The sequence below is a fragment of the Polyodon spathula genome, chromosome 3 (assembly GCF_017654505.1).
Source record: "Polyodon spathula isolate WHYD16114869_AA chromosome 3, ASM1765450v1, whole genome shotgun sequence".
Taxonomy (NCBI): Eukaryota; Metazoa; Chordata; class Actinopteri; order Acipenseriformes; family Polyodontidae; genus Polyodon; species Polyodon spathula.
In genome coordinates, this window is record NC_054536.1 from 47,150,407 (window position 1) to 47,174,183 (window position 23,777).

Genomic DNA, 23,777 nt, shown 5'->3' on the forward strand with positions numbered 1-23,777 from the left:
GAAATTCCTTGGTTATTGTAGGGAGTGCAATTTCCATGCAGCGTCAATAAATGAATCCGCATAATAGCATGAGAGGCATTTTCTGACGGGGCTGTAAAATTCGATTTGCAACAACGTCAGAAAATGCTACCGGGTGCATTTTGTGACGTTACCCGGCCCTTTTCAGGCACAAACAGGGGAGTCTCTAGGACCGCGCAACCCGTGTTTGTCATATGACTGAATCCAGTAAGAATCAACTGGAAGGAGGAGAAACAGTGTCATTGAATTGAGTTAATCTGTATTAGAAGGACACAGTACTGTATTTACTGCCCTAAATGATCTAATGCTCTGGTATTTCTGTTTATTTGTGCTGTTGTCCTTAATTCTCTCCATGTGGATATAATGAGAGGATGGCTAAGAGAGGCGATGATGGTGCGATGCTGATTCCAACCGCTGTAAAAGATAAGAGTGAGGATACTAATCTTGGGGGTGAAAACATGGATTGCGGCGATGGTGAAGGTCTGTCTTTGGAAGAGATTTTAAAGCTTTACAATCAGCCGATCAACGAAGAGCAGGCATGGGCAGTTTGTTACCAGTGCTGCGGGTCACTGTTGCAGGGGTCCAGGCGCAGACATTTTTCTAGAAGCGCTGGATGCTACGGCAGAAGGATTGAGGGAGCCGCAGATGTTTGGGTCAGGAGAGACGGAACGGTACTAGTGCAAGATGGACAGGACAGTCCAGGTAAATTTAAATTCACGTATTGATTTTAATGATTAATTCTCAAGTGGTAATTATATCTATTATTAACTATTCACGATATTATATATTTTATATATTATATTCTCAAGTGGTAATATATATAAAATATATTATATATATATATATATATATATATATATATATATATATATATATATATATATATATATAATCTCTTTTTAGTATTGGATACGTGTATTGCGAAATTCAGTGCAAACAATGCGGAGCAAATCAACGTACAATAATAATAGACTATATACATGTAATCTTAACACAGTCATACAGTTTAGGGGAATAAATCTAGATGATGTTGGTTGTGCTACAGCGTTTTTAAAACCCGCTGTTTTTAAAACTGAAATGTGGTTTAAAGATGAATTCCTACAATGACGGTGTCACGGTAATTTGGTAGACGGTGAAGTAAGTAGAGTTCGCCTTTACTGCGCACGCGCGAATGTCTTACATTTAAAGGGAGGGTTCACTGTGCCGGAGAGCATTTTCGATCTGTGGTCTTTACCCAGTATATGGCCGTTTTTGTTTTAAATTGGTTACATACAATTGTAAATTATAGCAAACTGTTTAAAACTTTTAAAAAGTTGTTGGGGTCTTTATTAAAGGATACATTTTACAAAAAAATGCTACTGTACTACATACATGGTTTAATAATAGCACTTTTAACCCTGGTGAGGAAATTTGTACAAGAATCCTTCAGAAATTGAAATAAATTCCATAGACAAATGTGTATAGGAATCCTTTATAAAAGTCATATATTAATTATTTTAAATGTTATAGGAAACCCATACAATTATTATAGGAATCCTTTTAAGAATGTTATAGGAATCCCATAGAACTCGTATGAATACAATTCTTATGGAAATCTAAAGGAACTATATGTTGTTGTATAGTATTGTTAAAGGAAACCTACAAAAAAGCCTATAAGAATCCTGCAAAAATCTTACAGGAACTTTACAGTAGGAGTACTACATATTTCTCATATGAGACGACCAGCCGGTACTGAAAAGCCATTCACGTTCATAATCTTCCTTAAAAAACAAGGTTCAAATTCTGCTTTCAAAATGTTTTTTTATTATGTAATTAAACATTTTAAAACAACCAATGAAAGTTACAGCCAAAGAGAAATCGGAGCAACACTGAGAGTGCACTTTAAACTACAGAAGTACAAAACAAAACCCCAATAAAGTGAGCAACTTGAAAGGCACAGGGAGAAAAAGAATCACCACAGCACAAGAAGACCATGCCATGTTGCCAAGGTCAGAACAAACAAAAATGAGCGCTTCAAATACTGTGCAGGGACGTCTTATACAGTTTCCCTCATCATTACATTTTGATTGTATGCAGGCCCATATAGTGTAGATCTGTCGTTTGTTTTTTTTACAAACCCTTCAAGAACAAAAACAAGTGTTTATTTTGTTTGTTTATTTATTTTAGTTTATTGAATAATTCATTGTCATTAACCTATGAACCAATGCAAAGTAAACCCCACAATGTCTTCTAAACTATTTTAAAATGCACTTTTGCAACTGGCTGCAAAATAGTGTTGAGGGTAGTATAATTGTGTACAAAAAAAAGCTCATTTTAAAATATGTATTGTTATTAGTATTATTTGTTAAAGAAAAGTGCTTACAGTAGATTCTGTTTATATTTCTGTTTTTACAACATACGAAATTCTAGAATGAGAAAAGGCATTTGGCCCACCAGTGCTCGCTCGCTTAATGCAAGACTGGTCTGTTAACAGTCAGGAGAGGAAAACGAAAAAAAAAACCCCAACCATTTAGTTAATAGGGCAAATGAAACCTCTGGGAATACGTGGTAAACGGACTGCCCTTCCTCCAGGCGGCTAGCTAAAGGTCTTATTATGGTCACAGAGAGGGTTATACAGTATTGTTCATGACAACATCCAGTCTATTCTTGAAGGATAGTCTGTACTTCAACAACTCTATCCAGCAGCCTGTTCCAGTGGTTCAGCACCCTTTCTGTGAAGACACTTCTTCTCCCCTCGGTTCTGAATATGCCGTTCAGCTTCCACCTGTGGCCCCTGGTTCTGTTCTCTGTGACCTGTGGGAAAAATAGTTCTCAGCAGTTACTCTGTTAAACCCTTTGACCATTTTAAATACCTCTATTATGTCACCTCTGGCTCTCCTTCCTTTAGGCTCAGATTCAGCTCTTTCAGTCTATCTTCATATGACAAGACCCTTCAATCCTGGAATTAATCTTATTGCTCTCCTCTGTAGTCTCTATTATATGGGGACCAGAACTGGACACAATATTCTAAGTGTGGTCGTACCAGTGCATTATATAAGTAGTGTAACTTCTCTTGATTTGAATTCAACTGGCTCGGCTATATAACCTAACATTCTATTTGCCTTTTTATATAGTGTCTCCGCACTGTCTAGTTGGCTTAAGAGATCCTCCCCAGTTATTTCACTATTCATGCTGTACTTGCCTCGAATGTTTTTGCATCCAATGTGCAATGTGTTAAATTTAATCTGCCAAGCTTGAATCTTGTCTAATTCTCTTTGTATTATTATTGCTGATTGGGAGTTGGCTACCCCTACCAGTTTTGTGTCATTTGCAAACTTGCATAGTTTAGGTTATGTCTTGGTCCAAGTCATTTATATAGGTTAAGAACAGCAATGGTCCCAATACTGATCCCTGTGGTACCCCACTTGTTACGTTACTCCAGTTTGATGCCTTATAACTCTCTGCTTCCTATTTCGTAACCAGTTATGAATTCATGATGGTACTTTACCATTTATTCCTGCTTACTTCATCTTTAGATTTAGCTTTTTGTGTGGTACTTTATCAAATGATTTTTGAAAATCTAACTAGATTACGTCATACACAAGATCCTTGTCCACTGTAGTAGTCACCTCCTGAAGGAAATCTAGTAAATTAGTTAAACAAGATCTACCCTTCCTAAAGCCACTTGGTTGTCACCTATAGTGTTACTATGTAAATATTCCTCCATTTTTGTCCTTATTATAGTTTCCATGGTTTTACATATGATTGATGTTAAACTTATAGGTCTGTAATTCACAGGGTCAAATATTTCTCCCTTTTTTAAATATGGGAACAACATTGCCAATTTTCTAGTCCAGCGGGATGACTCCTTTATTTATAGATTTATTGAATATTTAACATGGTGTATAGCACGGTGGCGTGGTGGTTAGCACTGCTGCCTCACAGCACCAGGGTCCTGGGTTCAATTCTGGCCTAGGGGTCTGTCTGTGTGGAGTTTGCATGTTCTCCCTGTGTCTGCGTAGGTTTTCTCCAGGTATTCCGGTTTCCTCCCACAGTCCAAAGACATGCTGTTCAGGTTGATAGGTCATTCTAAATTGCCCTTTGTGTGTGGGTGTTTGAGTGTGTGGTACCCTGCAATGGACTGGCATTCCGTTAAGGGTGTAGTCCTGCCTTGCGTCCTGTGTCTGCCAGGTTATGCTCCAGCTCACCACGATCCTGTAAAGGATTAAGGTTAATCATGATGGATGATGGATGGATAACATATTGGTTTAAAAACCTGTTCTCTAGTTTCCCTGAGCACTCCTGGATTTCTGAGTGCTGTTTAATAATAGAAGTTAAAGTAGATTTTATCACTGTAATGCTATTAAAACAGAATGCTATTTATCTTAATTTTTATTATAACTATTACTTTAAAATGGACATTTAATTTCCTTTCTGTTTGTCTAAAATTTTGACACTCGCTCCCACCATCTTGGTTTTTTAGAAAAAACGACAAATAATGAAAGCACGTCAATCAGTGGCAGTGGCATGGCAAACTTGCCATAACAGCGACACCAGACTTTCCATGATGAGGGGAGTAAAAAAACTGTAAAAAAAAAAAAAAGGAAAGAGAAGAGGTATTATCAGATAAAGTGCAGTGGCAACATTTCAATACTTGTGTATCTGCAACTAGCATTTGTATTGAAGGACAGCTGACCAGGGCTGCCATCTACTTTTGCAAAAACTTGCCTACTTCTTCCTGAAAGAAACCATAATAAAAAATAACAAAATGAAAAAGCATGGACCCAGTACTGAATTTAAAACTGTACAATGCATTAGTAAGACCTCATCTAGAATATTGTGTTCAGTTCTGGTCACATCTCTGCAAAAAGGATATAGCTGCTCTAGAAAGAATGCAAAGAAGAGCGACCAGAATTATTCCAGGTTTAAAAGGCATGTGTGGCAAAGTGTCCCGCCCCTGTGTTTATTTGTTATTTGTTTTATGTATAAATGTGACGGTGAAAAGCCGTGTTTTGTATGTTATTATTTTACATACCTTGTGAGAATGCATGACTGTCAGCTTATTAAAATGTTGCACTCTCTTGCGCTTTTAGCATTCTTAATTCTGCGTTTAATGAGAAAGTAAACACTTTGTATATATTGAAACACAGATCAATTTGTTTAAAGGCACTTTTACATTACTGTAATAAATAACACATTTCTAGTTTGCCTATGCAAAATGTACAGTAGATAAACTGGCCAAAGCCAAATTCACTGCAAGTCTCAGTTTGTAGACAATACTATCATAGCATCAAAGGATATGAATACTAGCATTTTTTGAGTTTGATTCTTTGTTTTTGAGAAATTTCTAGAAATTATTTTACATTTCCATTGGAGTATGTAAACTTTTGACTACAGCTGCATATATAAAATTGAAGGTTGGCATGGTTAGCCATCGGATTTTAAATGACCCAAACTGGGTTTCTTTTTACTACCCGGTTTTGATTTTAATTTTATATTAATTTGAGAATTTAATCAAAAGTTGTAGCAAATATGACAATGCAGTTGTAAGCGCGGGTCTCTGGCTGGTGTAATAAAGACAACATTAAAACCAGCTTTGCACTGGCGGCAAGTACACCTCAATAATAATAATAACTGGAGCGACTATTCTTCTCAGGAACTAAATCGGAAAGAAAACCACATACATTCTTTGTCAGTGATAACGCTTAATTATCTATTAATAGTAATAATAATAATAATAATAATAATAATAATAATAATCGTGTGGCTTCCAATACAGAATTCTTTATCTACGTTATTGTGCAAATATAGTTTCTCACCAAAAAGATAACCTTTATTTAAAAATAAATAAACAAATAACTAAAGTATTGTGAGTGGTGTACCCCAGAAAACCCTAAGAAAAAGCAGACACACTCCAAAATAAATAAAACCTCCAATTTGAACCTGAATCAATACAATTACAACATTACATCAACAACAACAACAGCACATTTAACTTAACTGTATTCAAACTGAGTATTATTATTATTATTATTATTATTATTATTATATTTTCGATGTTTCCAGTACTGAAAAAAGGTTACACAAGTCTACAGTAGAGAGTGACATTAGGACGGGATTCCTGCGGGGGCTGCCAGGACTACGGGAGTCCCACGGTATGGCAATACATTTATCTTTGCTTGCGGGAATGGATGGAAACGGAAATGAAACTGGTGGGAATGGGTGTGACCGGCAATAAAGAGTTTTAAATCTCATGGGAATGGATGGGAGTGGAACTGAAGGCTGTGGGAAGAGTGGTACAGTACCAAACTTTAGTTTGTCAGACAAGCTACAAGAACTTTAGATGTTGTAATATTAAACCAGTCAATAATAGATGTAAAATTGAACCAATCAAATGCGTACTCAGACTTCTGGTTAGTTACCAAGACAGACACTATAACCTTTGTATCAATAACATTCATTTTAATTAACACACCCCTAATCTTTAAAATTGAAGGTATCATTTACGTTTTTTGTTTTAATCGCTTATTCACTATGACGAAAGAATAATGTACTTGGACCGTAAATTTAAACGCTGCAGTGTAGTAAAGGTTACACCCCCCCCCCCCCCCCCCCCCCCCAAAAAAAAAACAAAACAACACCATAGTCGCTAAGGTATTAGCGGATTAGAGAAAAGCGTGTTGTGTAATTTATAACACTTCGTGGTCAATGCTCTTATTTGGATGTTTACGGTTTAGAAGCATTTCAAGACAAACTTTCCCTGGAAGATGTAATGATTTTTCTTTCCTTTCGATTTTTTTGTGTGTGTGTCAAGTCTGTGTCACGAGTCTGAGTCCTTTGTAAACCCACAAGAGATATACAACATGACAGGACAGACACAGCAAAAAACTATAATTAAAAAAAAAAAAAAAAAAAAAAGCCGCCTGCATTATCATTAAGGTGAACCATAAAATCGCCATTAAGCCACTACTTTCAGCCGTCATGGGATCCACAGTAACAACTGACCTGCTCCCTTGCAATATTTATAGTTAAGGTTAAACATGCTCATTAACATTTACATGTGAAATGTGGGTTTCCATGCGAAACTGGGCGTGGATTTTCTCGCCGTTTTCGTCATTTAGATGAGAAAATGAGATTTACCCTATCCCTCTCTGGCTGTTTTTTCGGCCATAAACCTGATTTACATGACTAATTCTTCTAAATGTGCACACGCATGGCCATTTCACTTGTAAATTGACCCGAATTGAAACACCATGCTTGAAATAAACTCAAATCAATTTCATTAAGTGGTAGTAGTAGGGAAATAGTTTACTTGACGGTTGTTGTCTGATATCCCTCAGTAAAAATGCACTAATAATAGTAATAAAAAAAAATACATTAAATTTTTTTTTTCTAACTAGATTATTCTATTTGCTTGCTTTTTTCAATTTGTCTGTCACCTATCTTTTTTTCCTTGGGAATTGTACTTTTTGAAATTTGAAGTACTAGCTTCAAGATCAAGTTTGTGGACGTTGTTTTTCTTGATAGAAGCCGTGATCTGGACTTCAGAGCCGGTGTAGCTCTAGAAAATGGGTGGAGACGGGTAAACGTTTATTAATGTGTTGTGGGGGAGGGGTGTTAAGAAATGTGTTCTGCGTTAGGTTGGGGTGTGAAAGGATTCATTTGTAAACCAAATAAATACACATAAAGAATGTGCTGTGATATTTATTTGAACAAATTGCATAATAAAACAAATGTTTTTACACAATAAACACCACACTGTTTAACAGCATCACTTCATGATGTCTGATCTAGGTGTTCGGAGATGTTCGTTTATGCGAACCCTGACGAGTTTGTTGTGCTGTGGTTCCACTCTGAACTGCCTGTGCAAGTATCCCCATAGAATATGCTTCAGATTCGTAGGCAGTCCTTTTTTGCCTCTGCATCTATTGTAATTTACATTGTTTGCCCACTCGTGATACCGTTCAGTTGTAATGAGCGCCCTGAACAACAATGCAGCATATCTTTCCACTCATTCTCGGCTCAAGACATTTCCAGGCTAATGCTGTTGATTGCAATGTCTGGTAGAATGCTGGCACTGCATAGTACCTGGTTTAGCACAGTGTCTGGTAAAGGGGCAGGTATGGCAGCCACAATGGGATCTTGGGTGAAGTGCACCTTGGGTGAAGGATTAGGGAGTGATTAACATGTTGAAAACAGAAAGTACTGATTAGAGGAAAAACCTCAGAATGGAGTGTGGTAACCAGCGGTGTACCACAGGGATCAGTATTAGGTCCTCTGCTATTCCTAATCTACATTAATGATTTAGATTCTGGTATAGTAAGCAAACTTGTTAAATTTGCAGACGACACAAAAGTAGGAGGAGTGGCAAACAGTGTTGCAGCAGCAAAGGTCATTCAAAATGATCTAGACAAGATTCAGAACTGGGCAGACACATGGCAAATGACATTTAATAGAGAAAAGTGTAAGGTACTGCACGTAGGAAATAAAAATGTACATTATAAATATCATATGGGAGATATTGAAATTGGAGAAGGAATCTATGAAAAAGACCTAGGAGTTTTTGTTGACTCAGAAATGTCTTCATCTAGACAATGTGGGGAAGCTATAAAAAAGGCTAACAAGATGCTCGGATACATTGTGAAAAGTGTTGAATTTAAATCAAGGGAAGTAATGTTAAAACTGTACAATGCACTAGTAAGACCTCATCTTGAATATTGTGTGCAGTTCTGGTCACCTCGCTATAAAAAAAGATATTGCTGCTCTAGAAAGAGTGCAAAGAAGAGCGACCAGAATTATTCCGGGCTTAAAAGGCATGTCATATGCAGACAGGCTAAAAGAATTGAATCTGTTCAGTCTTGAACAAAGAAGACTACGTGGCGACCTAATTCAAGCATTCAAAATTCTAAAAGGTATTGACAGTGTCGACCCAAGGGACTTTTTCAGCCTGAAAAAAGAAACAAGGACCAGGGGTCACAAATGGAGTTTAGAAAAAGGGGCATTCAGAACAGAAAATAGGAGACACTTTTTTACACAGAGAATTGTGAGGGTCTGGAATCAGCTCCCCAGTAATGTTGTTGAAGCTGACACCCTGGGATCCTTCAAGAAGCTGCTTGATGAGATTTTGGGATCAATAAGCTACTAACAACCAAACGAGCAAGATGGGCCGAATGGCCTCCTCTCGTTTGTAAACTTTCTTATGTTCTTATGTTCTTGTAAGAGTGCTGTTATGCCCAGGGTATGCAACATGTGCTTCTGGTATTTCTTCGCACGTCTGTGTACTCTCCAGTGGTTCATTCTCATAGTCAGGGGCAGCGCCACGATTGGGCCTGAGGGGCCTGGGCCTGGGCCCACCCAGTTATGGAGCAATTGACAATTAAAATATGAAATTAAAATATTGGCAAGAAATATGACAATTTCATTCCAAACCGTATCTGGCTGTAATCCGCTGCGGCGAGTCTAGCTCATTCTCATGGTTCAAAAAATATATCCGTCCCACCCACCTCAGTACCGTTGTAATGGTTATGAAAAAAAGATTGGTGATTGGACGGCTGACTCTGCATGCGTTCAGAGTTCTCTTGCAGCTTTGGTAACGGATCAGACTGCTTCACACAGATATACAATTTGCTGCTTCATGCTGATAATGCTTCTCCATTTATTTTTTGTTGTGCAGCACAACAGCTCTTTGCCGGGTGAGCAGGTACAATGTGGGTTCGCTGCTGCATAGGTGAAATGCGGTCGGGCACTTGGCGACCTTCGTCTATGCGATGACATTTGTCTGTGTATGAAAATAAAACATATTTTAGTATAAGCAGTAGCACACACTTTTCACACACTGCACAAGCTTGAAAGGGAATTTAATGTTTAAAATCAAGTTGACTTATTTTGGAGTTGAAGTAGCCCAGTACACCCGAGCACTACATTTAGCCTACCTATGTTATTATTTTTAGTATCTTTAAAAAATGTTGAACCACACAAGTATTAATGTGTTTGTTTGTCTGTGTTCCAGGACCCCCTTGTAAGCTAGGCCTCTGTCTCAACAGGTACATTTTCTGGTACAATAAATTAAATACAAAATTTGAAGCCTATAACACCGTGCCTTTTGACTTATTGACAAGCTTCCTCTTTTTGTCTGGATGGCAGCTTTCACTGTTACAAGGCTTCATTTTTCTTTTCTTCTGAATGTCATTTTTTATCTGCTGTCTCTCCAACTCCACTGTTGATTTAGTGAGTTTATCAGCTTCTGGTAAAATAAAAAGTACAAGATAGATTAATGAATTGCATCAGTACATAGCAAAAAATGAGAGCTTCCCAGTACTCAGCAATAAAATATAATTTAATAAAATATAACCTCTTACCACCAAGCTTCATAATTTTCACTTGAAAAGTTTCCTTATATTTTCCCTTCTTTCAGAGAACCACGTTGCTACTCTGCTTCAATGTTCCAACAATGTCTTTAGTCAAGGTGATGTCAGTCTTGTTCAGTTCATATCCAATATAGGACACAAGTGCAAACTTAGGTAGGCTGTAGAATGTGCGGGTCTCCATTCTTTTACATCTGAATCAAGCTCTCCAAAATGAGTGATCAGCCTTACAGTATTGCACTAAATATACCTGTAAATAAGTTACTGATTGATTACTGTCAATTGGTGTGGCTTTCAAGTCTCAAATCTTTGAAGAATGTAGTTACTTTGAAGTAGGCTATTGGATATAAACGGGGTAGCTACTGCTTCAAAGTTGTTTAAAGCAAACATATTCCAAACAGCAACACTACAATATTTACTAATCTATCTACAGTACTTATCACCTTATATTATTTGCATTGTGGTAATAAAGACAATTGCAGATATCCAAGGAATAGACTATTCTCGCATTAAACATGTAGAGCATATACTTCTCACCACAGTGTGAAAAGAAAGACTAAGCGATTTTTTTTTTTTTTTTGGGGTCCATTTTTTAAATTTTTATTTTGGAACAAACAGCACATTACAATAAGACAGACAGGAAAAGACCCTAAGTTCCAATTTTCCACCCACAACCACACCCCCAACCTCGCCCAACTAAGGGATTAATTCATCAAGGTGTTATTTTCTTTTGACATTTCTTGTTTTTACCCAAAATATCTCTTTACAGTCTCAATGACAGTTTTAGATAGAAGATCAGCCACTTAATGAGTCATAATGGAACTTTTAATGTGAAAAACGCGTAACAATTGTCATAACGGTTTCAGAGAAGAAAACGTTTGAATATTTTGGATAAATCTAATATGGCTGCCAAACCATGTGACCTATTTTGTTTTTTTTGCTCTGACTCAGCTTCCCTTAGGTGCCTACCGCCCTACCAAGTTTTGGTGTTGATTTTAGAGATTTTTTTTAAAAAAGAGCGGAAGAAAAAAAAAAAATCCTAACAGAAACAATAGGCTTCCCAGCCTTTCTGGTTTGGAAGCCTAATAATAATAATAGTAATAACCAGAATTGCTAGCAACTGTAAAGGCATCCAAAGAAAACATGGTTCACTGATCACAAATAATCGCTGATATACATTTCTTATAATTAGTTAATGGGCTACTTAAGTTGTATCGTGTACAGAGCATAATCTTACGGTGAAGTTTAAGTCACTGATCTGTGTTAGATACAGCTGAGGAGCTATAGGCCAATTTGTGGGTTTTGAACCTTAGCAGAGGTCAAAGGTCATGAGTATTAGCATTTTTTATAGCGCACGTATGACTTCTATATGTGTTCCATATGAACCATGACTCTATCTGTGATCCCTGAGGTGTAAGGAGACCGTTTTTAGCTCGACCTTTTGGAGAGGTCGAGGGTGATGACATTTTTCATAGAGCACATATGTCTTCCTATATGTGTTCCATTAGAACTATGACCCCATCGGCACTATTTTGCTGGCTGCATCCATGTTTTTTAACGGAAAAGCTGGGATTTTACAAAACTTAGAAATGACCTTCTCATGAGCAAACGTGACAATTTTGGTGCCTAACAAAGTTGCGGTTTTCTGCAGATCTTTGAATAACACTGTTCTTATGGGTCATAAAAGTCGTTTTTTAATTATCAATTTGGCCACCAAACCATGTAACCAAAAGACGTCATTTGGAAATCGACAGTACTTCACATTATCCTCTACTACCATACTCAGTTTCATGTCTCTAGTCTGTTGCAGTATGGATTGGCCATGGAGGTCCGAGCTTTGACTGGGCCGCTCCAGGACATTGCGTTTTTGTTTTTAAGCCATTCCAGTGTGGCTTTGGCTTTGTTTGGGATCATTGTCCTGCTGGAAGATGAATCTTCTCCCAAGTCCCAGGTCTCTTGCAGACTTCAGCAGGTTTTCCTCCAGGATTTCTCTGTACTTTGCTACATCCATTTTGTCCTCTATTTTCACAAGCTTTCCAGGCCCTGACACAGAGAAGCATCCCCATAGCATGACGCTGCCACCACCATGCTTCACGGTAGGGATGGTGTTCTCAGGATGATGTGCGCTGTTAGGCTTGCACCAAACATAGCGCTTAGTGTTGAGGCCAAAAAACTCTATTTTGGTCTCATTAGACCATAGAATCTTCTTCCACTTGGTCTCAGAGTCTCCCACATGCCTTCTGGCAAACTAGCCGAGATTTTTTTTTTCAACAATGGCTATCTTTTTGCCACTCTCCCATAAAGGCCAGTTTTGTGAAGCACCCGGGCTATTGTTGCAGTATGCCCCCAGCTCTGCTGTGGAAGACTCCTTTAGAGTTGCCATAGGCCTCTTGGTGGCCTCCCTGACTAGTGCCCTTCTCGCCCGGATACTCAGTTTTTGAGGACGGCCTGTTCTAGACAGATTCACCATTCTGCCATATTTTCTCAATTTCTTAATAATGGACTTTACTGTGCTCCGGGGGATATTCAATGCCTTGGAAATGTTCTTATATCCTACCCCTGATTGGTGCTTTTGAAGAACCTTATTCCGGATTTGCTTTGAATGTTCCTTTGTCTTCATGATATAGTTTTTGTTAGGAAATGTACTAACCAACTGTGGGACCTCCCAGAGACAGGTGTATTTAACCTGAAATCATGTGAAACGCCTTAATTGCACACAGGTGGACATTCAACTAATTATGTGACTTCTAAAGACAATTGGTTTCACCAGAGCTTATTTAGGTGTGTCTTAGCAAAGGGGGTGAATACTTATGCATTCAGTTATTTTCTGTTTTATATTTGTAATTAATTTAGAACAATTTGTAGATTTTATTTTTCACTTTGACATTATGGATTTTTTTTGGTGTTGATCAGTGGCAAAAACATCTAATTAAACCCATTTTGATTCCATGTTGTAACACAATAAAATGTGGAAAAAGTCCAAGGGGGGTGAATACTTTTGAGAGCCACTGTGTGTGTGTGTGTGTGTGTGTGTGTGTATATATAATATATATATGTATATATGTATGTATTTATATTTATTGTGAGCGGGTAGGTGCACACGAAGAAAACAGACAGTAGTTTCCAAAACAAAGTAAGTCTTTATTCCAGTAGTCTATACGGCTTATATTGCAATGTCCAAAAGAAAGTAAACAGTTCAAACAAGATTTCAAACAAAAACAAAACCACCAAAACAAAAATGCTGATCTAAACCAACTGGACCAATAACCACGTCCAGTTGGTGAATAGGTAATTCCACCTGGGTTTTGGGTTTTTCCTAGCTTGCTTGGTTTCTTCTTTAGGAAACCCTTCTCCTACCCTTATTCTGCAGTCCAGTCCCTTTGCAAATCCCAGCAGCGGACAGGCCGTTCCTCGTAGCCCCTGTAGAGAACAGGGAATTGCTGATGCAAAGGACCACAACGTTATCCGACCCTGGTTCCCGTTATCCCATTCCGGTCTTATTGTAGATATCCTCAGAAGTTCTCAGGCAGGCAAACAAAACAGACAACCACCAGACTGGCGGCACATGCTCCCTTTTACTAGCCATGCATTTGGCTGTTACAGGCTACAGGTGTGGGCAAATTAAGGCCAATGATAGTCTAACAATAGTCAAACCCTAATTGACTACCTAACCACACCTGCAGCCTGTCGGTCCGTTAACTCCTTGACGTCATGGCAGGCATGTATGCTGCCCACAGGTCCATCTGATCATTACTGGCAACCTCTGTGGGCTCATACCAAGCCTACCATGAACGACTCCTGGTGGTAAACTTGTGAGCTGGCTCACAATATATATATATTTTTGAAGATTTTAGATGCAAATTTTAGTTTAGATGCTGGATCATTCATCTCACAGTGCCTACTTTCTGATATTCAGTGTCATTTGTTCTCAAAACATGATGTACAGCATGTTAAATACAACTCAAATTATCGTTTCTTTCCATAACGCGCTATACGCTAGACTTCTTTTAGCAAAATCCGAAATATCCACTGAGCCAATAGCCGTGCAGTATCACAGTCATGTGACCGTATTGGCAGCGCCCAGGAGGAGTATAGTAGCATATTTAATCTTCTTAATTGTGATTTAATGATTAAATGGTGAATCATTAAAAAAAATGCAACAAAGTCAATTTTCCTATGGGATGTAGCAGTGGTGAATATTGTTTTAACTTACTGAAACGTGTTGTATCTTTAGAAATAAGTATAAAGTCATTTTACTAAAAATGTGGAGATGTATACTGACTAAAGATGTCATTAGCAAAGGGGGGCAGTTGTTCTAACAGGGTCAAACAATAGGTCACGTTTTATTAAACATTTTAAAACTAATAAACAAACTTATCATAATGAACACTATCGTAGTGTGTTGCTTAAAACATAACACAATATTCATAATAAAGTTTAGTTCTTATCTATATACAGTAACACGTTTAAAGCTTGGGTCTCGCTGTCTGTAGATTGGTGTTGTTTACATTATCGTTTACATTATCATTTACATTAATGTGATTGAAAGCTGAAATTACTTTTTTTTAAAAAAACACATACCAACACAGTATTGGTAAGCGATAATCAGTTTGTTTGAAAACCAGGCTTTAATCACTGATAAGAGGTGCACAGTGGTGATTCCGTGAGTGCTCTGGGGCTCAAGCACCAATGGGGGAAAATAAGGTTCTGCACAGTGCAAATAAATCACCTGTTCTGTCAAATTACAGTGTGGATGCTTCACAAGTAGAACTGTTATTGCAGCATTTGAAAATATAAAATCTATTTATTCAAAGTCTCCCAGCTTTCTTGAAAAGATCTGCGGTTCCCTTGTTTTTCTTTTGTATTTGTTTTGCTTTCATTAGTATCTATAGTAGATATATCAATCATAATTATTAAAGTGCTATGTCAGTCACATTGAATATAAAAGAAAAATAAAGCTTTTTTTAATGCAATTCTCAAGTCTGCAAAACATAAGTGCCAAATTATGGTTTGAAACTGGAAAATGGGTGCATGTAAATGATGCTGTTTTTTTTTTTCAGCATTAAAATGTGATAGTATACTACCCTTTAGCACTGACATGCATATGTACATTTTTAACCAACCATTCATAACACTGTAGTTTTGTACCTGTGTAAATATCAATATATTAATACCTACCAAAATAGACATATTGTTTTCACCACTGATGGATGTACATTTGCAACTAAAAGAATACAATGTTTACACTTTCAATACTGTCCAAAAGACCCTTCTACCATTATTTTACTTTCAAATCTTTTCTTTTTTCTCTTACATTACTTACTACTTTCTTGTCTGTCTGTCTATTTGCCATACGCATTCTTAAATAGCTTTCCCTCGCTTTATTCATTATTTGATCAAGTAAAAAAAGAAGTGATCTCTAGAACAAAAACAATGTAAAATTGTCAGTGTAAAAAAAAAAAACAAGTTAGAAAAACGCAACAGCCGTTTAAAGTGGTGATATCAAACACAAAAGCCCAAGTTAGGAGAAGCAATTGGGTTAACCTGGTCAAGCATCAAGCAAATAGGTGCAATTAGAAAGGTGCTGGGGCCCAACGTTCACACAATTGTTGCTTCTAACTTTGCTTCTTTTTTTCATCGCTCCCCTTTACATTGAAATGTTCTTTGTACAACTTCAAGGGGATTGTGACCATTCCCTTATCAGCTCAGTAAAAGGCTATTGCTATGTGAGCACGGGAGTGCACAGATCACTTCATGTGCAAAGTTAAAGGGTATTGATATGTGAGCATCAATCCCAGCACAATTGTATATAAAGTTGCACAAAGCACTCAATCACGATTGTGTGTTTAGGGGGTGGAGAACATGTGTGGAGAGGAGAGAATTAAAAACAAAAAGAAAGTAGAAAGTAAATATAACTTGCTTTTACTCACCATGTTTAACGTTTGTCCACCCTGTTTGTTAGTGTCTATTCGTTTTGTTTGTCTGTTTATTTTGGCCTCAAGTGCTGTGTGCTGTTTTGTTCCAACCTTTTGTTTTCTGCTTAATAGTAAACCACGCAGCAGTGCTTTCATTCACCGTTTCACCCATATTGTCTGTGTTGTTTCCTGTTTCTGACTTCACCATTTAACCAGACTGCCACACTGCCCCATCAACTGTCACTTCCCGTACACTTACTTTGCATTCTCATTATCCCTTGCACTTGTTGCCATTAAACTATGTAACACAATTTTTGTTCCTGGGTAGTAAGTGTTATTTCCTAATTGCTTATGCCTCAGAAGTATAGAAAATGGCTATTATTCCCCACAAACTTTGCTTTTGTGACCAGGACAGTGATATTTTGAAACTTACCTATTTCCAATGAGAAAACGGGCGTATTTGTGTCTTTTCGTTCACATAAAGTCAGAAAAAAACAACATATGAATCCAAATTAACATGTATTTGTACTAAAGTAATACAAAAATGACTACAAAAGATTTAGAAGTGAGTAGTTTTTCGAGATTTACGATTATACTGTATAATAGATACAGATTATACTGTATCTGCCTGTCCCAGCTTTTTCACTCTGCATAAAAGTAGTGTATTGAAGTGAACATTCCTAACTCGATTGGAATGACTACATTAAAAAAAAAAAAAAAAAAGTTGCCAGGGATATAGGAAACCATAACATTCTACTTGCTAGGTAGAGAGCCTGTTTGACTTTTCTGGCACTGTCCTCGGTTGGTTTAGCTCTTATTTCTCTGAGAGAAAGCATTTTGTCTCTCTGGGTAGGTTTAGGTCCGTTACTGGGAAGGTTTCCTCAGGAGTTCCCCAGGGCTGCATATGGGATCTCTTATTTAGTGTATACAGTGCCTATAGAAAGTCTACACCCCCTTGAACATTTTTCACAGTTTGTTGTGTCAGTGCCTCAGAGTTTCATGCATTTAAATGAGGGTTTTTCTCCACTTATCTACACACCATACACCACACTGTTAAGGGGGAAAAAAAGTTATATATTAAAAATACAAAACTGAAAGATCATAATTAGATAAGTCTCCACCCACCTGAGTTAAACTTGGTGGAAGCACCTTTGGCAGCAATTACAGCTGTAAGAAGCTGTTGGGGATAGGTCTCTACCAACTTTGCACACCTAGATTTGGCAATATTTGACCATTGTTCTTTACAAAACTGCTCAAGCTCTGTCATGTTCCTTTGGGAGCATTGATGGACAGCTGTCATGCCAAAAATTTTCGATTGGACTTAGGTCGGGGCTTTAACTGGGCCAGTAAAGGACATTTACCTTTTTTGTTCCTTAGACACTCCAATGTAGCTTTGGCTGTGTGCTTTGGGTTGTTATCATGCTGAAAGGTGAACTTCTGTTCCAGTTTCAGCTTTCTTGCAGAGGGCAGCAGGTTTTCCTCAAGTACTTTTTCTTTACTTTGCTCCATTAATTTTCCAAGTGCCCCAGTCCCTGCCAATGAGAAACATCCCCATAACATGATGCTGCCACCAGCATGCTTCACAGTAGGGATAGTGCTCTTTGGGTTATGTTCTGTGTTGGGTTTGCACTTTGCATTTAGGCCAAAAATTTCCATTTTAGTTTCATCAGACCACAAAACTTTTTGCCACATAGCTATAAATTCTGGATATTGTTGTCACATAAACGCTTTGACCAGTCTTGGCCATAAAAGCCTGTAGCTCTTGCATAGTTTCCATTGGCCTCTTGGTAGCCTCTCTGATCAGTCTCCTTCTTGTTCGGTCATCCAGTTTGGAGGAATGGCCTGATCTAGGCAGGGTCTTGGTGGTGCCGTACACCTTCCACTTCTTAATAATCGTCTTGACCGTGCTTCAAGGCCTTTGATATTTTCTTATACCCATCCCCTGATCTGTACCTTTCAACCACTTTGCCTCTGAGTTCTTTTGAAAGCGCCTCTTGGTGCTCATGGTTGAGTCTTTGCTCTGAAATGCACTACCCAGCAGAGGGAACCTACAGGAACTGCTGAATTTATCCCGAAATCATGTGAATCACTACAGCTTAACACAGGTGGAGGCCACTTAACTTGGCATGTGATTTTCAGGGCAATTGGTTACACCTGAGCTAATTTAGGGTTGCTATAAGGGGGGTGGACACTTATCCAACCAAGCTATTTCAGTTTTTATTTAATTAATTTTTTTACAAATGTCTAGAATATTTTTTTCACTTGGAAGTTGTGGGGTAGGATGTGTAGATAAATGAAAAAAAAATAATGCATTTAAATTCCAGGCTGTAAGACAACAAAAGGTGAAAATTTTGAAAGGGGGTGTGTCTATAGGCACTGTATATTGAAAGGCTTTGTTTTAGCCACTTTCTTTTGCGACGTGGACTCTCTTTGGTTACCATACACAGTTAGAAACATACTGGAAATAAAAACAATCATGAAGAATATATTGGGCCAGATAAAATTGCATTCGGGCCAGTAAAAACACTAGCTCAGTGGCCCAAGGGGCCAGTAGTTAAAAATCTAAATGTAGAGCCCTGGAATGGGTAAAGGCCTCCAGGTACAGCCCCTGACTGTACAACACTGACCATGGTATGTTTACAACCTTTAAAAAATAAATAATAGGTTGATTGATTTGTAACTATAAAGGAAATGCTTTGTGTAAATAACAATTACAAGTTACCAATGAAGAAGTATATGGCTGTTAATAATCCATATGGGAAAGTATTTTCACTTATTTTGACACTTCCTCCAATGATCAATTTTCACTTTGTTTGCATGAATTAAGATGTGTATCTGTGTTGAAGTGTCAATTTAAGGCAAATCAAACTTGTTAAATATAAGATGTGAGTGTTTGTTTGAAACACAGCCTGGAGGTTTACTGACTTCCAGTTTCCGAATGTGATTATCAGAAGGCCATGGAAAATAAGCAGCACAGATGAAAGTTTGCTATAGGATGTTATTCAGACAACTTTTGTTCATTAACTCAGTAGCAGTACATTTTCGGTAGCCTTTGTTTGGCCCCTTTTTCATAATAGCTCCGAGTCTGCAGTTCCTCTCACTCCTCCTCTGCAAAAGACAAAACAAACACGTAACAAAAATAACAAAACGCAGCTCTGGTTGTCAGTTTACGTTTTCAGTGCAAGGCAGCATACAATCCTGCAAACAACCAATTGCCATGGTTTCTCCAATAGAGGGCAGTCCCGCAGCTGCTTGCAGTGGAGTCGTTCCGGGTACTTGCAACTACGCGCCCCTCCTAATATGGTCACCTTCCGGTTTCCACCTACCATCAAGGCGGTCCATCTAGCAGGCAGCATACCACCGTCCTTACACGGCGCCCTTTCTCGTTGGGAGGGAGATTTACAACATAAGAACATAAGAACATAAGAAATTTTACAAACGAGAGGAGGCCATTCGGCCCATCTTGCTCGTTTGGTTGTTAGTAGCTTATTGATCCCAAAATCTCATCTAGCAGCTTCTTGAAGGATCCCAGGGTGTCAGCTTCAACAACATTACTGGGGAGTTGATTCCAGACCCTCACAATTCTCTGTGTAAAAAAGTGTCTCCTATTTTCTGTTCTGAATGCCCCTTTTTCTAAACTCCATTTGTGACCCCTGGTCCTTGTTTCTTTTTTCAGGCTGAAAAAGTCCCTTGGGTCGACACTGTCAATACCTTTTAGAATTTTGAATGCTTGAATTAGGTCGCCACGTAGTCTTCTTTGTTCAAGACACACAATATTCAAGATGAGGTCTTACTAGTGCATTGTACAGTTTTAACATTACTTCCCTTGATTTAAATTCAACACTTTTCACAATGTATCCGAGCATCTTGTTAGCCTTTTTTATAGCTTCCCCACATTGTCTAGATGAAAACATTTCTGAGTCAACAAAAACTCCTAGGTCTTTTTCATAGATTCCTTCTCCAATTTCAATATCTCCCATATGATATTTATAATGTACATTTTTATTTCCTGCGTGCAGTACCTTACACTTTTCTCTATTAAATGTCATTTGCCATGCGTCTGCCCAGTTCTGAATCTTGTCTAGATCATTTTGAATGACCTTTGCTGCTGCAACAGTGTTTGCCACTCCTCCTACTTTTGTGTCGTCTGCAAATTTAACAAGTTTGCTTACTATACCAGAATCTAAATCATTAATGTAGATTAGGAATAGCAGAGGACCTAATACTGATCCCTGTGGTACACCGCTGGTTACCACACTCCATTCTGAGGTTTTTCCTCTAATCAGTACTTTCTGTTTTCTACATGTTAACCACTCCCTAATCCATGTACATGTGTTTCCTTGAATCCCAACTGCGTTCAGTTTGAGAATTAATCTTTAGTGCGGGACTTTGTCAAAAGCTTTCTGGAAATCCAAATAAACCATGTCATATGCTTTGCAATTATCCATTATGGATGTTGCATCCTCAAAAAAATCAAGCAAGTTAGTTAGACACGATCTCCCTTTCCTAAAACCATGTTGACTGTCTCCCAGGAACCCTGTTACCATATAGGTAATTTTCCATTTTGGATCTTATTATAGTTTCCATAAGTTTGCATATAATAGAAGTCAGGCTTACTGGTCTGTAGTTACCTGGTTCAGTTTTGTTTCCCTTTTTGTGGATCGGTATTACGTTTGCAATTTTCCAGTCTGTCGGTACCACCCCTGTGTCAAGAGACTGCTGCATGATCTTGGTTAGCGGTTTGTAAATAACTTCTTTCATTTCTTTGAGTACTACTGGGAGGATCTCATCCGGCCCAGGGGATTTGTTTATTTTAAGAGCTCCTAGTCCCTTTAACACTTCTGCCTCAGTTATGCTAAAGTTATTTAAAACTGGATAGGAACTGGATGACATGTGGGGCATGTTGTCAGTATCTTCCTTTGTGAAAAGTAATCATTTAACATATTTGCTATTTTTTTTTCTTCATCTACGATTTTGCCATTTGTATCTCTTAAACATTTAATCTCCTCTTTGAATGTTCTCTTGCTGTTGTAATATTGGAAAAACATTTTGGCATTGGTTTTAGCTCCCTTAGCAATGTTTATTTCTATTTCTCTCTTGGCCTTTCTAACTTCCTTTTTGACTTGCGTTTGCAGTTCTGTGTACTCTTTCTGCGTACTTTCTTTTTGGTCCTTTTTTAATGCTCTGTAAGTGCCTTTTTTCGCTGAATATTTTTTTTAATTGATCTATTAAACCATTTTGGCAATTTAGTTTTACATTTAGATTTGTCTACTTTAGGGATATAATTGTTTTGCGCCTCTAGTACTACATTTTTGAAGAACAACCATCCTTCTTCTGTGGGTGTTTTCTCTATTTTACTCCAATCTACTTCTGTTAGTCTCTGTTTCATACCTTCATAGTTTGCTTTTCTAAAACATCAACTTTTTCTGTCTCTATCACATATCTCACCCCTCAGAGTGATGCTGAAGGAACACTCTGCTAATTCTACATTCCCCAATGGTGTCCCCTCTCTTGAAAAGAAATCTGCATTTTGATCCTCCTTACTCGCACGATGTTTCACAGTTTAGTGGAACGGTTGCAGTACGAGATACCACAGAGTTATCCTAACGTTATTGTCCTTCATCGTGTGTAACCACCTTAGAGCATGATCAGTGATAAGAGAGAAAGAATGCCCCAATAAGTAATAGCGAAGAGTGTGAGTAGCCGATTTGATGGCTAAACACTCCTTCTCAATGACAGAGTAGTTAATCTCCATAGGAGCCATTTTCTTGCTCAAATAAATAATAGTGTGTTTTACCCCATGAACTTGCTGGGACAGAACCGCCCCCAGACCGGTGTGGGAGGCTGAAGGATGAACTCTTTGCTGAAATCTGGTGAAATCAGAGCGGGAGCTTGACAGAGTCGCTTCTTAATCATATCAAATGCCTCCTGACACTGCCCTGCCCATTTAACTAGTTTTGGAGCAGCCTTTCAGGTGAGATCTACCGACCGTCGGTTTTATTTCGGCAATCGGGTTGTCTGATTTCATAATTTACATTACCAATTCCCCGTATCACCTCATATGGCCCCTGCCACTTAGCATACAACTTAGATTCCGATGTGTGAAGTAGCAACAGTACTTTATCACCTGGCCGAAAAGTCCGAATTTATGCTTGTTTGTTGTACTGGTGCTCTTGGCAATGCTGAGCTAAGTTTTAGGTTTTCTTGTGCCAAACGACCAACCAATTCCAGGTGGTCTCTTAACGTAATTACATACTTGACTATGCATTTGTACATTTGTTTGCTCCTCCCACCCTTCTTTCACAAAATCAAAATACCTCGTGGTTGCCTCCCATACAGCAGCTCAAATGGAGAGAACCCGGTCGAGCTTTGATGCACCTCTCTCACTGCAAATATCAGGTAGGGGAGGAGTTTAGCCCAATGTTTCTGCTCTTGGTTGACAAACCGCTTCAGCATCTGTTTTAAAGTCTGATTAAAACGTTCCACCAAACCACCTGTCTGCGGGTGATAAACAGGGGTTCGAATTGATTTAATTTACAACAATTATATAATTCTTTTAAACATTGTGACATAAAGTGTGTACCGTGATCAGTGAGGATTTCTTTTGGAATCCCTACTCTTAATATAATATGTACTAGCTCTCGAGCAATTGCTGCAGCACTAGTGGATCTCAATGGTACTGTCTCTGGATATCTGGTCACGTAGTACACTACTACTAAAATATGCATATATCCAGAGTCAGACTGGCTCAGTGGACCCACTATATCCATAGCAATGCGTTCAAAGGGAACAGAGATCAGGGGCAGTGGGACCAGCAGGGCCGGGTGAACCCGTCCCGGTGCTACTTGCTGGCATTCTGGACACTCCGCTACATAACGCATCACCTCACTAAAAACTCCCATCCAATAAAACCAAGCCAATATTCGTTCCTGAGTCTTATCGCTACCGAAATGGCCCCAATATGGGACATCGTGAGCCAACTGCATGATCTCATGTTGAAAAAACTGGGGAGTGAGTAATTGTGTTACAATCTGACTTGTGCTTGTGGCTTGGGATACTGTATACAGTACGTGCCCGACAATGTGGTGAGGATATGTTAGCGGCCAGTTATCCTCTGCATCCTTCCCCCAGATGTATGCAGCGAAGGGTTGTTCTTTTACTCCAACGCTAGGTCCACATCTCCGTCCCAGAATTTTGGGATATTGAGTGGAGCTAAAGTAGCTTCAGCACTGGGGGTCTCAGTAGCCCACCCCCCGCAAGTCACACAGAGTCCCAATCCCCTTTCCCCTACATTTGACAGATTCTGAAGTTTCCCCCACCAAACCCCAGCCTTGTTTCATTAACATTCCTTCCCATTTTTCAACCCTTTTCACTCTCTTTTTGTTTTTCTTGGGCAAAATCGGGAATGGAACAAATCAGTGTGTAGCGGAAAATATCCCCAATATTTTCCCCCGCTGCTCCCAAGGTCTTACCGGAGACAGGCTTTACCGTTTTATTAATC

At 38.4% G+C, this 23,777-nt stretch overlaps 1 protein-coding gene across 1 annotated transcript in view; it reads left to right on the forward strand.

The window, feature by feature from the left end:
* Positions 1-221: 221 nt before the first annotated feature.
* The window catches only part of spire1a (spire-type actin nucleation factor 1a), a 245,118-nt gene continuing 221,562 nt past the window's right edge, over positions 222-23,777 (forward strand). The window contains exon 1 of the mRNA XM_041241878.1: positions 222-720. Coding sequence (XP_041097812.1) covers positions 390-720 — 331 coding nt within the window. The 5' untranslated portion in view covers positions 222-389. The remainder of the gene's footprint in view (positions 721-23,777) is intronic.